A 16,144-nucleotide genomic window follows, 5' to 3' on the forward strand; every position below is an offset into this window, starting at 1 on the left:
AAGACCCGTCCTCTCAGACTCTTCCTACGTCAGGCCGCGCAAAGAAACGATGCACTTTGAACGATCGGTAGCTATATTCTTAGGCGCCCGCCCTTGTAGTCATGATACGGATAACACGCCCTGATACACAACCGATGAACATAGCTGAGCCTTTTGTAGCTAATGCTACTGGTCTGTACTCAATGGGGAGCCAGACAATCTTCTCCTTGCCTTCCATGATCCAAGTGTGGTCAGGGCTAAGGCCAAGTCCACAGGTGGTGGGAGACAATCTCCACACTCCAGAGGAACACGGTTCGCCTACCCGAGAACTTGCGACTAGGTCTACCGACCCGAAATCAGTGAAAAGTCGCGTGTTGGAACACGGGTCGAAAATGAGATTCTCAGTGAAACACCTGTCAAGCGTGTGCCGGTGGGCGCCCGTGGCCGCGTCCCAGAGCCGTACCGTCCCGTCGTCCGACGCCGACACTACTAGCTGGTCGTCAGGGGAGAAGGCTATGGCATTAACCCGGCCCTTGTGGCCCTTAAGCGTCTGCTGATGTGCTCCAGTAGCTACATCCCATAGCCGTACTGTAAAGTCTAATGATGCTGATGCTACTATCTTGCTATTTAGCGAGAAGACTACAGTGATGACTGTCTCTTCATGGCCCTCGAGCGTCTGCAGATGTTTACCTGTAGCTACATCCCAGAGCCGCACTGTCCGGTCACTTGATGCTGACGCTACTACCTGGCCGTCCGGTGAGAAGCCTACCGCTTCAACACACTGCTTGTGGCCCTCAAAGGTCTCCTGATGTGCGCCTGTGGCTACGTCCCAGAACTGTACCGTCCCGTCGAAAAATGCTGCCGCTAATATCTGGCTGTCTGGCGAGAAGACTATAGCAGTAACCAGGCACTCATGGCCCTCGTGGCCTTCAAGTGTCTGTTGCTGTACCCCTGTAGCTACGTCCCAAAGCTGTATTATGCTATTACTCAAAGTTGCTGCAATTACCTGGCTATCCGGCGAGAAGGCTACTAAATTTATCAAGCCACTGTGACTTTCAAGCGTCTGCTGGTGTGCGCCTGTGGCTGTGTGGAAAAGCCTTAGCGTCCCGTCGTTTGATGCTGACGCTACTGTCTGGTTGTCTGGTGAGCAGACTACTGAGCAAATGTCGTCCTTGTAGCCCTTGAATTCCTGCTGGCGTGCGCCTGAGGCCACGTTCCAGAGCCAGACCGTCCCGTCGTCTGACGCTGACGCTACTGTCTGGCTGTCCGGAGAGAAGGCTATTGCACGGATCAGGCCCTTGTGGCCCTCAAGGGGCTGATAGCGCGTGCCTGTAGCCACGTCCCAGAGCTGTATTCTTCCATTGCCTGACGCTAACGACAGTACCTGACCGTCTGGGGAGAAGGCTACTGCGTAGTCTGAACCCTCATAGCCCTCGAATTTCTGCTGTTGCACGCCCGTAGCAACATCCCAGAGCCATACCGTCGCATTACTTAAAGCCGCTGCTACTACCTGGTTATCTGGTGAGAAGGCGATTGCATGGATTAGGCTCTCTTCGCCCTTAAGGGTCTGATAGTGCTTGCCGGTAGCTACATCCCAAAGCTGTATAGTCCCGTTACTTAACGCTGCCGCTACTACCTGGCTGTCTGGTGAGAAGGCTATTGCATAGATTAGGCCCTCATGGGCATAAATGGTCCGATAGTGTGTGCCTGTAGCTACATCCCAGAGCTCTATCCAAACGTATAATACCAATGCTACTACATGGCTATCTGGCGAGAAGGTTCTTGCAGAGACTCGGCTCTTGTGGTCACCAAGGGTCTGTTTGTGTGTGCCTGTGGCTATATCCCAGAGCTGTACTTTCCCGTACTTCGACCCTGACGCCACTACCTGGCCATCTGGTAAGAAGACTACTGAGTTAACTACGTCCTCGTGTCCCTCGAATGTCTGCTGGTGCGCGCCCGTAGCTGCGTCCCAGAGGCGCACTGTCTTGTCAGACGACGCCGACGCGACCAACTGGCCGTCTGAAGAGAATGCCACCGCGTTGACCGCGCCTTCATGGCCCTCAAGTGTCAGCCGGTGCGCATCCCAATTAGGTTTCACGTCGTAAACACGAGGAAGACCAGGTAGACATTGTTCGGAGAACCTATTCCGCACTCTGCTTTCAAGCGGAGAGAACAACATCAACGCTTGATAGATCTGGAGAGGCGCCTGTTCAATAATAGATCCAAAACTTGCCACAATCTTGCTGGCATCTTTGATGAAATCAATCAATTCTGCATGTGCATCAGAACCCTAGTATCAAGGTAAGCTTAAGTATGCCACGAGAACACGTTCAACTTACCTGACACAAATTGAGAAGCTGCCGAAGCGCGCCGGCTCCATCCGAGACCTTACCCAGAAGCGCCAAAACTTCTAACCAATGAAGAAAGTGCGTGTAGAGGAACTCACACATTTCATCTCCCAGATGCTGTCCACTATTTTGCAAATGATAGACCCAGTAGAGGCATGCATACCGGAGATCAGCGGGAATACAAAGGTCTAGTACTTGCTTGTCAATCCTATCTTTGAGCGCGTCCGGCTTTTGGATGTTGCAGATATCCCGTCTGAGTCCTGTTTCCATGCGCTGAATGCACTGCGCCGCTAGCAAATTGTGTGTTTCTGTAGCATCAATACGATACTTGTTCTTTCCTGCATCCTCCAGACTAAGGATAAAGTCGCTGAACGACTTATGAAGCAGTCGTACAGGTTGATGAGGTTCAGGAGGGATGTCCAGCACTGCATGCAACTCTGGAAGCCACCAATTCACGTCGTCTATATCGATACCAAGGAGATTAGCGAGACAGGTGGCGGGCAGTGGCGTGGCAAGAAGAACAAGGGCCGCCAGGAACTGTAGTTGCTGGCCGGATTCTGCTTCCTCATTACCAAGTAGTACCTGACTGAGAATAGGATCGTAAATTTGACATAGCTGAGATCTGCCTAAGTTGCACTGCTTAAGCCATAGCTTTAGCTGACTCTTGGGGTTTCGTGGGCGCTTCTCATCATAGACGAACCGACAAAGAGTTGCAGCATAAATAAACAGGGGTTCGGGGGTTGTGGCTAATTGAACCACGCGATCCAGATCTTCAAAGGTAGGCCACGGGTCTTGCTGCACGCCGCGCTTTGCTTTGATCTCCGCAAACCGGATCTTTAAAAAAGTCTGGATGTCAGACATGCTATCTTCAAAAAACACGCGGTGAAGCTGCAGTTTGCAAGCAGTCTTTTGTGTAACAAAGGACTCAAGCGCCTTGCTAACTTTGGGGGTGGGCCTGCTCGTGAATAGAACACGGAAGCGTATTGTGTCCACATGCCGGAGCCTGCCTAGCAATGTAATGACCAATGGAAGATGCTCAGGACGCTCACATTCATCCAACGCATCAATGATGATCACCCACGGCTCTTGGCTCGTATTGGTAGAAGCCAGTTCTACCAGAGGACTCAAAATAAGTTTGTCAAACTGCACGCCGAGACCCTTTTTTTCGATCGCGTCCCTGTCAAGGCCGTCAAGACAGCTCCGAAGATGGCCTTTGAAGTAGGGAACCGTATCAGCCAGCTGGATGGCGAGGGTGGGAATCAATCGACTAGTGTCATTTCGGCCCTTTTCTCCTCTCTTGAAAAAGTACCCAGCAGCAAGTCGTTTCTTCTTGGCCAAGGAGTCTGCAATGGTACGCGCAATGGTAGATTTACCAGTTCCTGCTGGGCCTACGAGCCAGAAGAAGGGTTCGCCAGAATCATCATCTGCCCAGCGGTAAATCGTTTCTTGGAAGCGGATCCGGGTTCCACCCGCACATTTCGGGCTGTCTTGGACGTCGAGACTGTCGTAACGCGCTTCGTAGACGATGGGAAGGTCTAGACAGCGACTTTCGAGTATTTCGCTACATGCTCTTAGTATGCCTAGGTCTATGAGAGAGGATCGAGACATACTTTGTGCGCTTGTGTTCAGAGAGCTGCCGAGACGAAATATTGTAGTGATCGGTGGAGACTTGTAGATGTTCTTGTGTAACTAAAAGAAGGCCAAGCATTAGCCCTTTTTTCTTCTTCTAGTTAATTATATTTTTGTCAAGATAAGTGATGAAAGAAACTTACGAGAGACTAGTTGTTGAATAGGCTTCTCCTCTAGAACCTTCTCTGGCCGTATGATTGATAAAAGCTCCTTCGCAAATGCTGCTGCCGTTGCAGCTGCGTATTCTTGCCAAACTTTGTTCTTGTGAGAGTCTGAATAGTCACAGATGCCACGAATAACGAGACAAGGAAAGTCCTGCAGCCCTGCAGCCTCCATCTCAAAGCAGAGCGCCCCGAGTCCTCTGGCTAAGCGATCGCGCGTCTCTCCGTGCTTAATGACCTGGTTGCCTGATGCAATAGTTCCGTAATGAATAAATGGCTCTGTGTCGTCTCTAGCATCCCGTTGAATTGTGTGTGCAGGGTCGCACTGGTCGCAAGAAGAGTCCTGGCTAACATGGTTATACTTTGCTTGGAAAAGATGATCATTCAAGGAGCCTTGATAGCTAAACCTTCGTTTAACTCTCTCTGGACTTTTCTGCACAAGCTCAGACAAGTATTGGGGTATTTTGCTGCCGTTGGTCATATGCTCGGTTTGTAAGCGGGCCAAGGCTGTTAGTAAAACCTGGGGTGGACTATTAAGGGACCCTGTGCGTTGGAACTCCCCATGCTGTACTGTCTTTCCCCGATCATACTGGATAACGCCACCACTGGTTCCAGTAGGCTGGCTTACCACGACGTCGCCTAGCCGTATGTCGTTTGTTCGTGAAGGCGCACCACCTCCAATGCCGACGAGCAGACCGAATCGAATAGACTTGAAGGTCCGTAACAGGTCCTTAGCAACGGTGGCTGCTGTTGTCGTTCCATAAATGCCTGCAGGCAGACAGGCTATAACGATATTGTGGCCCTGGATTTGGCCTAGGATATAGTTGTTATGGTCGGCCTGGTCTTGGGGTATATCCGGGTGAATCTGGTCGAGCATCCCCTTCGCAGCGGCCATCTCAAGCGGGAGGGCGCACACCCAGCCCACTGTGTATTCGCCCGAGTTTATGACAGGTCCTTGCTCAGACGTATCGATTGTGCGGGCTTGCTTGGGTGGTCGAACCGGATCATCGACACCTATCAGTTCACTTAACTTAATATGCGGTCTTATTCTTGCAGCGCGAAGGTATGTAGTCTTACGAAGGTTCGTGCTGCGATTGCGCTTGAGCCCATCTCCCATGCTGACCCCCCGGCTCGCTCTGGTGTCATCGTTGGGTTTGGCGTTGCTACTCATATCGGCCATACTGTTGAAGCATAAATGCACCGTGTAGTATCTTGTTGGGATGGAGTTGACATTCTCAGCCGCAGATATTGCACGTGATATCAGCATTTCAAGTAGGTAAGGCAACGAGGCGGCCTTCGCGCCGAGTAGCCTGCTGTGCCACAGTGATCACTGTTATTACTGGATGATTGCAGCCCATGCTGCAGCCAATCCGAGATCTATGAGAGCGTATGAAGTGCTTTAAACTAGCTGCAAGTAGTCCCCATCGTTGAAAATTAAAACGTTGATGCCAAACAACATCTAGACATGTATTAAAGGCTTCGTCGAAATCTCAATGACAGCAGGGTTTATTTAGGTGGCCATTGAAAGGGAATAGACATTGCAAATGAACCTAGCGTTCTGTAAGGAGGGCACTGCAGAGCAAGAAACGGACACATCCTTTGCGGCTTCCGCGTGATAGCAATGCATTCTATTCAAATTCTCTGAATTCGTTTCCTAAAAGAACCCCTTGAATCTGTTTTCCATCCAAAATATTCCTAGTAAGCCGCCAAAAGAGTGCTAGCCCACCCTCCCTCCAAATTCTGTACGCAGAAAACATACAGACTCCAAGAAGCGCTTTGATCCGGGCGCAAAATCTTTGTGCCCGGCCGGACTTGACGAGGCCAAGTATCGTCCAAGCCTCGGACTGAAGTTCGGACAACGCTAGATGGACGTGCGGCATTTAGACAAGCCAACCCACGCCAGATTTGACAGTGACAGCTCCCTGCGTCAGCATAAAGTAAATGTCAATCTTTATTACCTGAATAGGATGTCGGTTTCCATCAACAGATCAATCATGGTCCAAGAGCTATGTTTGTCAAGTTGCAGGCTCCATGGATTCAACGAACGTCCATAATTGGACTTTGAATCCATATGCACGTTTATCCTTATCCCTTTCATGAGCTGCAGTTGTGAAACAATGCTCACAACTGTGTAGGTGCGAGCAACTGACAACATCAGATGATGATGGCATATATATCCGGAGGTCTCTTGGGGGAATATCATAGCAACTGCATCGAGCCAAATCACTCATAAAAGCATTCAATAACTGCTAGCTTGTGCTGAAGCTTCCCGAAATGATCCAATTTTTGGTGTTATGCGCCGTTTGGGTAGGGCTTTCCCATCAGACGCCGATGTTAGTGAGCCGGCAAAATGACAAAGCATCTGGTCCACTCCATTTGAACGGAAATGGGGAGTTTAAGATTGCCATTTTTGAAGACCTCCATTTTGGTGAAGGTGAGTTGAAGCAATGCATCGTCATTTCCACAAGACTCGGCTAGACGATGGAGTCCGCTAATGACGAATTGCCAGATGCGTGGTCTTTTGGCCCAGGCCAAGACAAAAAGACTGTAAAGGTCATCAGCGACATTCTGGACGGGGCCAAACCGGACCTTGTGGTTCTGAATGGCGACCTTATTACCGGTGAAAACGCCTTCTTGGAGAACGCTTCGTTCGTTCTCGATCAGCTTGTCCGTCCAATGGTCGACCGCAACCTCCCCTGGGCCAGTACGTACGGTAACCACGACTACCAATTCAACCTGACCGGCAGCGATATTCTTGCGCGTGAAAAGCAGTGGCCAAACGCTCGCACTCAGAAAATGGTTGGTGGTGATGTCGGAATCACCAATTACTACCTACCCGTCTATCCGTCCGATTGTACGAACGACAGCTGTGCTCCGGAACTATTGCTCTGGTTCTTCGACAGCAGAGGCGGCATGAGATACCTGACAAAAGACTCTGCAGGCAATCAAGCTGGTCAGCCGAACTGGGTAGACGAGAGCGTCGTCTCATGGTTCAAGTCGACAAACTCTGGCTTGGTCGATAAGCATAAGAAGAACATACCATCCCTCGCCTTCGTTCATATCCCTCCAGACGCCTCACGCGCCGTGCAAGCGAAGGGAATCGACCCATCAAAGGAGCCCGGAATCAACCATGACTCTCCCCTGTCGCGTCAGGCGGAGGGATGGTGCTCTGATGGAAGCCAAAAGAGCACCTGTACCTATGGCGGCCAAGACAAAGCCTTCATGGAGGCGATTTCGGGGACCTCAGGCATGATTGCAGTCTTCAGCGGGCACGATCATGGAAACAGCTGGTGTTACAAGTGGAAAGGCGCCGTCGACGGACTTAGCGTGGAGGGGACCGGTGTCAATCTGTGCTTTGGTCAACGCTCGGGCTATGGAGGGTACGGGAATTGGATCCGCGGCTCCAGGCAGTTGTCCATCACGCGTGATAAGTTGGCCAGAGGCGAAATCGACACGTCGATTCGTCTGGAATCTGGTAATGTGATCGGATCTGTGGTGTTGAACTCCACTTATGGCGAGGATCGGTACCCAGTTAGCCCGGACGACAGAACTTGACATTGACAAGACGCAAAGTTCTCCAGGTGGTGCATCGGAGCAGTAATAAGTAATGAACTCTGATAATGACTAATAAGCATACTGTCTTCATGGCATTCATGCATTCGGTAATCGCGGCATGGTTCAACGTTGTGTGTTCTGTCACCAAGCGCAAGTGAGGAGAATCTCAAACGTTAAGTAATCCTGCTAGTGGTTCCTTGTTTGCTTGTGATGCGTTGCTAGCCGCCTTTGAATATGATATTCTCATAGAGTAAATCTTCTCCAAAAGTATTCTGCTGTCACAAGAGTGGTATCTAAACATAAGCATTGGTCACTGAAACGTTGTATAGTCGAGGACGAAACGAGTGTGTCGTAAACTAGACTTAGTGAACGTATAGGGAATCGCAGCAAGCAACAACGCGCTAGAAACAGTTTTAAATATCCAAAGTCATGGCCTGAGACAGAAGCCAGCTAGATCTCATTGTCTCCAGCAGATGTTATGCGCATGCGTTTGGTTCATCCACGCAACTGAGAGCCTGTTCACGCATTTGTACTCGACGATTCTTGTCAGCATCTTTGCTTCTTTCCAGCATGCCTGCCATATTGAAGCAGAACTTGACTCATCCACGTCTTCTAATATCACCAAGCGGCTTTCTTTTTTTTCTTTTCCCTTTTTATTTAATCTCCTTTCAATATCGTCTTTGATGAACTTGCTGAATGCTGAAGGCACCTAGACTTTATAATGTCCCCGAGCGGCCTCAGTGTTGAATCATTTCGGCGGACCGTGGGGATCGCCCTTGGACGGTGGGGCAGGCCCGTTGGGACGCTTCACAAGTCCAAGATCCCGCTTAGGCGGACCACGAGGATCGCCTGTGGACGGTGGAGCAGGTCCATTCGGACGCTTCACGAGGCCGAGGTTCCGCTTATAGGGAGTATTCTCAATCGACCGGGCATCTACAGGTAGACCTGCTCCGGAGGCGTCGAAACCGCGAGCTTCGGCTACGGCAGCTTCATTCACAGACCTTTCTCAGGGGTTAGTCAAAGAATTTAGGGAGACTTTCCCTTCTTGAACTCACCGCGCTTGAGGAACGCCATAAGCGCTGCTGGCTGATACCAGGAGAACTATAACAGAAGAGAGAAACTTCATATTTGAATTGTTGAGTTTTGATTTGAGCTGTTTGATATATCTTTCAAGTCAATGATCCGTGTATACTAGAGTCTTTATATACGTTGGCAGTGCGCATCAGTCGTTGCCCCGACTTGCACGGCAGTCAATCCATAAACCTGCCGGCCAAACTGCCTAACTCCATATATTAAAGTTACATTCACTGGTTACAGCTGATTCATGTGTCACAAGGTACTTGGAATACGCCATGCCAACTGAACGAATGTGACTCTGATCGCCCATTGCCATGACTTGAACAATAGGCCGTTGGAATTGTAGTCGCAGGACTGCAAGTTTGATTGCCTATGCATTACTTCAACAATTGTAGAAAGAATCATTAGCTCAAGCAAATCATTCAACTCCACGTTTATCAGACAACATTATAAGGTCAGCCTAAGCAGTTTTTACACTCAAAAAACGAACAAACGCATTGCATTTAGGACAAATAAACTTTGAACTTTGAAAAAGAAGAAAAACACCGGAAAGACAAAATACCCTCCTTGAGATGTAACCTATCTTCAGGGGTACTACTAAACACAAGTGAAGTTTGTTTTATCTCTTCCTCAATTAAGGAATATACTCTATTTTGTTTGGTGCTAAATCTGTGTTTCTTTACTGCTTAAAAAATCAAAATTTTACCTAGTTAATTTTCAGGCTCTCACTTAGGACAACCATCATATAAGCATTCAACTATTGAAGAACAAATCTTTGGCCTTGAGGTTCTTTGGCGATTCTCTGACCACCTCTACGCCGACGCGAGCCCCCTAGCAGCTTGTATTCAAGTTGAACGAGTCATACCAGACGTGCCGTCAGTCCTTTTGACAGGGTTGTCAGACGGAGACTAATTGCATAAACCGTGTCACGGGCTACAATAAGAAGCCGAACAAGACCGGCAGGCGACAACGACGGATGAGAGCGAGGGCCGACCGCTGACTGAGCCTCCGCCGAGGTCCTTCTCGCCGTGCTCCAGCAGGGCTTTGGCTAGGAGAACGGGGTCCCTGACGTGCCGAACGCCCGCCACGCCGACGCCCCGCTTCTTGAAGCCCCGCAAGACCATCACCGACGCCTCCAGCTCGTTGATCCCGTCGCGCGTGAACACCGCACCGTGGCCGCTATTGAACAGGAGCTTGTTCTCCAGCAGCGTCTCTGCGTGCGTTGCCGTTTCCAGCGCGGTGGGGATAGGGAAGTACTTATTTTTTATCACGTGGGTAATGCATTCCCAGAATGAGGCGGTGAGTTGCTTTTGGGTGGAGAGCATCATGTGTGTTCCGGGTCTCAAGCGAAAACACCCCCCAAGAAAAAACTGTTTGTCACGCGGGTCTAATGGATAAAAACGGTTCCACCTGTGCTGGTTCGTGGTGAGCACATTGCTCCATCTTTTCTTTCTCCCCCAACCCCCTTCCATGCAACCATGAAATCCATCACTAGCGCCAACATAATGTTGTATTCTAATCTGCAAAATGTAAAGCCAAGGATTTAAGCTTCTTTAACTCGTATCCTACCCCATCTGTTAAAGAGGGGTCAAAGCCACCAAAGCTACCAGTGCTGCCACCATTATTCCCACAACCGAAACAGGGCTATTTGTTGTCGTGGCTGCCGATACGTGGACGAGAAGACCTCTCGACACCGTCAGGTTGCGTCCGCTAGCTTGCAGACAGTTTTCAAAAGTTGCCGAAATAGCTGAATGTGAAGATCCGTTTGTCATTGCTGTAGGAATCTCACACCACTCCCAGCAGCCATTTACAAGCTGAACTGGATTGGGTTGGCAGCAGTTAACCATCCATGAGTCAGATGTGTTTTGCCCTGGTATGACAGCATAAGTAATGCCCTTAGGTATCGATAAGTTTTCAGGCACACTCGACGTCGGACAGCTTGAGTTGAAGGAAGCTGACATGATAAGGATGATAATGTAAAAGAATTCGGTGGTTTTATCGTGACGGAGCGTGTTTCTTCAGGAAGCTCTCAATAATGCTCCTGACAACAGGATTGCGAGAAACGAAGTAGAGGATGTCCGGAGTCGAGATATTCCAGTCCAAGCTTCTGGGGGTAATTCGATCACATCTACCCATAGCTCAATACTTATGGACGGTGCACCTACATACTGAATAAGTGGATACAATACGCATTGAGCGAGGTAAAATCAGTGTTTACTCCGTACCCTTGTTCCAACAGCGACGCAATGAGCTTTGATATGAATTGTGACCTCTTTTAATAGGATGAGCTATCAAGCCTAACTCAACAAGGAATGGGTTTAAATAAATAATACCCACTCAATAGAGCCTAGCCCCCCATACCATAACTTGTTTCGGGACCGCGACCCCCGAGCCCCAAATTCCTCTCAATGAAGAAAACGACACAGTCCTTATGCAACGGAAACATTCCGCTTTGAACACGAAGACTTGTAGACTTTGTTTTAACATCTTACTGTTCTAGGATAGTCTACGCCTATAATCTGCTCCATGTTACGACCTTAATGGTACGCCTTTGCCTTACTTAGAACCACCAGCCTCTTCTATATTTATTGGTTGTCTTGTTTGTGAGGATCATTCGAGATGCCCTAGTCCATTGCTTGCAGACTAACCCCAATTCCGCCAAGGAATGGCTAGCGCCAATTAGTATTCCTGTTCTAATGAGCTTATCCAATCATCTACTAAAATTCATAGGACCTCTATTCTCTCTAGAGTTCACGCATGCTAAATACACCAACGAACGCTCTCGGTGTGTAATGGTTCGGACCCCTGTGGGGCAAATATGACAGCAGACATAAATGACCATTGAGCCAAACGGCCCACCTATGCTATTTCGCAAAAGGTACGTAACAACAAGCTGCGTGCTTGTGGTTCTTCTGTACTTAAGTACGGTGATATCAATGCTTGGGCAAAGCTCATGCCGCATAACCGGGCATAGCCCGTAACACGGTGCGTAGAATTACTCTGACGACTAAGGTCTATCGGATCGACTGCGAGTTGGCTACAGGTACATTATGAGCCACAAATCGGTCTCTACTTCTCTAAACTCTGTGGCAAATCGATATGGGATTGGAAGGAAGTTTACACTGTCTGTCCCTGAATGGCTACAGCCCCACGGGCTATGTATTTGTAGCCAACTCGCAGTCAGCGGGATAGGACTTAGACCTTAGAAGAGAGACCTAATATTATCACCTAACTCTATTACTTAATAAATATAAACTAATGGTTAGCATTATATACGTTGTAAGATAAACTACTTAGTTAAGCAATAAGAAAAGTAACTGATACTGTCACAGTTCCATGAGACAGTCACCGAGGCACGTGATATCTCACGTGATAGTTGGACCCGTATAAGAGACACCCGTGATAACTTCACAATTAGGATCATCAATCAAGAAGAGACCCAATTGCCTTACACCTACGCTTATTCACCTATCTTTTATTGCCTTGTGTACGTTTGTACTGTATTTGTTTACATATCTGTTCTCATCACGGTTCCGACCTCTACCTGTTGTAGCTTTGTGCTTGCAGGAAGAACAGTGACCAATAAGTACTAAGGCTGCACAGGGAGACACCACGTAGTAATCTTGAAGATATGGGAAGATTTGCGCTGTAGTGCAAACTAAACTTGCCAAACCCTGCTTCAGTATTAAGTTCCTTGGCCCGAGCCCTTCCAGCACTCTTTTACTAGTCAGGTCCTTAGGAGACTCTCCACTATTTCTCCCAACAGTTTCTTTCGCTGTTTCATCCATCTCCATCGGGAATGGAGATATCGTTTGTCAAATGATGTCATTCGGTCCACACATCTACACATATAAAAAAAACTCAGGTTTGTATATCTGCCATCCATAACCTCTTCTCTCTTTTATTTTTATCTTCCCACTCCAACAGGAGGGTAGGTACGAGGTGTCGGCTACATTTGATGCTGGTTTTACGCAGATATCTAAGCACGTTGACTGTCGCCATGGCTCTCAACCCCACGAACGTCAAGATTTGAGAGTACCTTGCACAAACACAAGGGGAAACACTAATAGGCCAGGTCAAGATTGATGGCACAAACGGAGTTTGTAAGTACAAGATCTTATTTCTTTTCGCATCGTATTTCAATCTTGCCTTCATGATGTCTACTTAAAACTGTTTTGCCAACTATGAGGCGGCCTACATCCGTCCACTGAGTAGGACTACTTCCTAAGTTTCTGATTCTGAGCATCTTTTACACCGTTCTTGGACCTGGGATCAGACTTAAATACTAATACCCACCTCAGCAGGACATCGTCATCACCCTCCTACTCAATCGCATCTCGTTGAAATAGTCTATTTCTATAGTAATAAAATGGTGCTCTCCTACAAGCCTTACATAATGTGACACTATACCACTAAGTCTTGTCACCTGAAGTGGCTATCGCGTAGAGTAATCAAGTGAGAAGGAAGGGTAAATACATTATCTAAGTGCGGTGCCCGCGTGGCAGCGGAGATTATTGGTATGTGAAAAACGAAAGGTATTAATTTAGTGGCTACTCAGTTTTCATATGCTTATGGGCAATGTTGATGCGATCGGAATCCCAGGCTGAAGTAGTTGTGGGGCCGCTAATTTGCTGGTGGACGGCCCGAGTAGTGGTTGCTCTCCATTATTCCGAATGTATTGTAAATTGTCCGAAGTCAATGGAGTGAAACATCTGCAGAATTCCCACGGGATGATTGGTACGATATAACCAGTTAGGGTATTGGCCGGCGTAGCGATATACTGCAGAGCAGGGTGTAATGCTTAAGGGATTGTCGTTACTAAATCTCTTGCTCTGTATCAAATTTGAGTGCCCTGGCCTGCGCGTGACACCTTGTTAGTTAAGTATGACAGGTCTGAATACTGACTTACTTGTTGATCAACCCCCAAGTATCTATTGGCGTTTGCATCCCGAGAGGGCAGGAATAGCCTCAGGGCCCGACCCAAATGCCACAGTTTTGCCGGCGCAGTGTGCTGACTGGGCAAGGCCGACCTCCTTATTATCAAAGTCGAAGCTGGCGTAAGCTGCCTGCAAAAAGGGTTCTAATTGACCTGTCAGTTGTGTGTCCGCCGACCACCGTGGACAACCACGTCTATGTGTAATTACTTACGCCCAAGAACCAGCTGCCCCTTCCATGTAGTCAAGACGCCGACGAAACATGTCTTACCATCGTCGTCACTAAGCTCGGTAATGAAGTGTTTATACGGCACCTTGATGGTGACGTTGCCAAACTCAAAGTCCCAGGTTCCCGGCATATCACGCTTACTACAGTTCACAAAATACGCGTCATTACCGTCATTAACGGCACCCAGGTCTCGGAAGAGAGGGTCAGCAAAGGAATGACGGAAACGGAAGTACTGATTGCCGGTGTCGAGGAGGAAAACAGAGTCTCCCTCAGGGACGTCGTATTCATATTTCGTCCCATTGGGGGCGACTTGGCTGTAGTGCGAGAGAACGATAGAGGGACTAGAGCTTCATGGTTAAACGTATGACCTGTACTATCGAATGGACAAATGCTTACCCAAATGTGCCGAGCTCGTCCTTAACCAACGGTCTCTTGACAAGCTCGCCTTCAAATCGGCCTGTATCAGCGCCACCAAAAATCAGGGCGCCTTGTGTTTTAGTCAGTATCAATGCCTCTCCTGCTTCGCCTCGGGAGTTTCCGTACCTTTGTGAGAGTCGTAGCTACGCAAGTCAAGGCTGTAGGTGCGGCTGGCAATAGAGCCTTGTGCGGCAAGGCTGTCTAGAACCGTGTTGTATGGCTTGCTTGCCTCATATCCAAGCTCAAGGTCGGGTCCGATACCGAGGAGTCCGGCACCATTATAAGTTCCGTTGGGACGCGGCGTCATAACGCCAAAGGTCTGCTTAGGGATAGTAACACCAGCAATGTCAAATCTGTCTGTGTACATGTCCAGTTCAAAGGTTGCATTGCTTGGGGGTATAGTGGTTGGGTCTCCATATCCAACAGATTCGTGTCCCTGGAGAGGCGATATTGTAACAGATTTGTTAATTGTAAAGAATCCATTATCACAGCTGTCACAGAGTGCATAGACTCCGTCAGATATAAGCCCTGTCTAATTTAGCAAAAGCTCCGATAATGTCCTGCGGGTTGTTCCTACAAGTTTTCGAATTAAAAGATTCCAAACCCAGGTTCATTTTCTGGGGTGGGTTGCCAGCCGAGATCGCGACGGCGTAAGACTGATACTGAATATCACTCTGATCGTGTCGAAGAGATTGAGACTTGACGCCTGCAACAGATCGCTTCATTGCCTTGGGGTCATGCACTGCTTCAACTGGCAGATGAACGACACCAGGAACTGCTTGGGCGGCTTGAACGAGAGGCATTAGGGCGAAAGCCCAGCATAGTCGAGACATGTTTAGAATGAGAAGACTAAGCGAAACAGGTAGATGCTGTGCTAAAGTAAGACAAACGTGTAGGCTGCTCAGCTCTAGCAAATTTAAGACATTATGAGGGCGTCCTTCTGAGTCTTATCATGACAACACAGCCTTTAACGGAGATTCTACTTCCGTTTTTGCCTCTTAGTCAATCATACTCTGAGATTTGTGTCGCGCATTCGCCTAGATAGCAACTATGCAGATCCCTGGTATACGAGTTAAGTGGGTAAAGCTTCATTTCGTACAGGAGCTTAGCACCTAGGCTTGCTAGGCTTCGGGCGATCTAGATTGCGAAGGAATTATAAAGACTACCGCTAAGTAATGTCAAATTACAATCCTGGAGGCAATATCTTACCTAGTGTATTAGAGTGGAGTAATAACCTATTGCGGAAGCTATAGCCTTAATTAAGCCTACTCCGGTAACCACAAGGTTATCCTAGGCCAGGGTTAATCAATTAAGGTTTTTGCTGCTTCGTTAACTGATGGAAAGCTTGAGATTTAACTTTGCTTGGTTCCGTACAGCCGGATGTTATACGAAAAACCTCAATGAGCAAGGTAGCTATTCGGCAATTTTTACCCGTGTGTAATTTCCGAGAAAAGCAAATGCAATCTTCCGAGAACTCAGTTAAGTAGGGCATAGAAGTCGTAATAGAGAGACGAGTTTTTAAGAAACACCTGACTTACGAAATGTACTACACAATCAAAAAGAGACTGATTTCGTAACCCCTGTGTAGAAAGTCTACGTAGGCTGACCCTTCTCTAACCACCCTTAGCTTAGGTGATTCAGGTATTCATAGTAGAAAGGCTACTTTCTTGCTAGAGCTAGTCCGTAGCCTAAGTATGCTTTTGTTTATTAGTCCTTTCTGTACTCATCGTCGGAAATGAATCCTCCTAATTTGCTTTCCCCTGGTAGCTATCGAACGTTTATTGCAATTTCCAGGGAGCGCCTTTTGGATTCTAG

The 16,144-nt window shown here is 48.2% G+C and overlaps 6 protein-coding genes across 6 annotated transcripts; 1 reads left to right on the top strand and 5 right to left on the bottom strand.

Moving 5' to 3' along the window:
• Nucleotides 1-79: 79 nt before the first annotated feature.
• Nucleotides 80-5,297, bottom strand: CTRU02_202565 (g-protein beta wd-40 repeats containing; the record flags this gene model as incomplete). The annotated part of the gene is made up of 5 exons (XM_070204055.1): nt 80-2,269; nt 2,319-3,888; nt 3,938-4,016; nt 4,100-5,131; nt 5,195-5,297. 5 exons carry the CDS (start codon nt 5,295-5,297, stop codon nt 80-82), a joined length of 4,974 nt encoding a protein of 1,657 aa, XP_070062637.1.
• A 1,151-nt stretch (nt 5,298-6,448) lies between these two features.
• On the top strand, nt 6,449-7,672 carry CTRU02_202566 (calcineurin-like phosphoesterase; the record flags this gene model as incomplete). Its single annotated transcript, XM_036719979.1, has 2 exons — nt 6,449-6,551; nt 6,627-7,672. The coding sequence occupies 2 exons, from the start codon at nt 6,449-6,451 to the stop codon at nt 7,670-7,672; spliced, it is 1,149 nt and encodes a 382-aa protein (XP_036588681.1).
• Nucleotides 7,673-8,420: 748 nt separating this feature from the next.
• CTRU02_202567 (uncharacterized protein) lies at nt 8,421-8,798 on the bottom strand (the record flags this gene model as incomplete). The annotated part of the gene is made up of 2 exons (XM_036719980.1): nt 8,421-8,673; nt 8,728-8,798. The coding sequence occupies 2 exons, from the start codon at nt 8,796-8,798 to the stop codon at nt 8,421-8,423; spliced, it is 324 nt and encodes a 107-aa protein (XP_036588682.1).
• An 877-nt stretch (nt 8,799-9,675) lies between these two features.
• On the bottom strand, nt 9,676-10,077 carry CTRU02_202568 (isoaspartyl peptidase/L-asparaginase; the record flags this gene model as incomplete). Its single annotated transcript, XM_036719981.1, has 1 exon — nt 9,676-10,077. The coding sequence occupies one exon, from the start codon at nt 10,075-10,077 to the stop codon at nt 9,676-9,678; it is 402 nt and encodes a 133-aa protein (XP_036588683.1).
• A 249-nt stretch (nt 10,078-10,326) lies between these two features.
• Nucleotides 10,327-10,596, bottom strand: CTRU02_202569 (uncharacterized protein; the record flags this gene model as incomplete). The annotated part of the gene is made up of 1 exon (XM_036719982.1): nt 10,327-10,596. One exon carries the CDS (start codon nt 10,594-10,596, stop codon nt 10,327-10,329), a length of 270 nt encoding a protein of 89 aa, XP_036588684.1.
• Nucleotides 10,597-13,680: 3,084 nt separating this feature from the next.
• Nucleotides 13,681-15,162, bottom strand: CTRU02_202570 (aspartic-type endopeptidase OPSB 3; the record flags this gene model as incomplete). Its single annotated transcript, XM_036719983.1, has 5 exons — nt 13,681-13,829; nt 13,898-14,253; nt 14,309-14,399; nt 14,456-14,857; nt 14,907-15,162. 5 exons carry the CDS (start codon nt 15,160-15,162, stop codon nt 13,681-13,683), a joined length of 1,254 nt encoding a protein of 417 aa, XP_036588685.1.
• Nucleotides 15,163-16,144: the final 982 nt, after the last annotated feature.

Source organism: Colletotrichum truncatum, assembly GCF_014235925.2.
Source record: "Colletotrichum truncatum strain CMES1059 chromosome Unknown Contig_0001, whole genome shotgun sequence".
Classification (NCBI taxonomy): domain Eukaryota; kingdom Fungi; phylum Ascomycota; class Sordariomycetes; order Glomerellales; family Glomerellaceae; genus Colletotrichum; species Colletotrichum truncatum.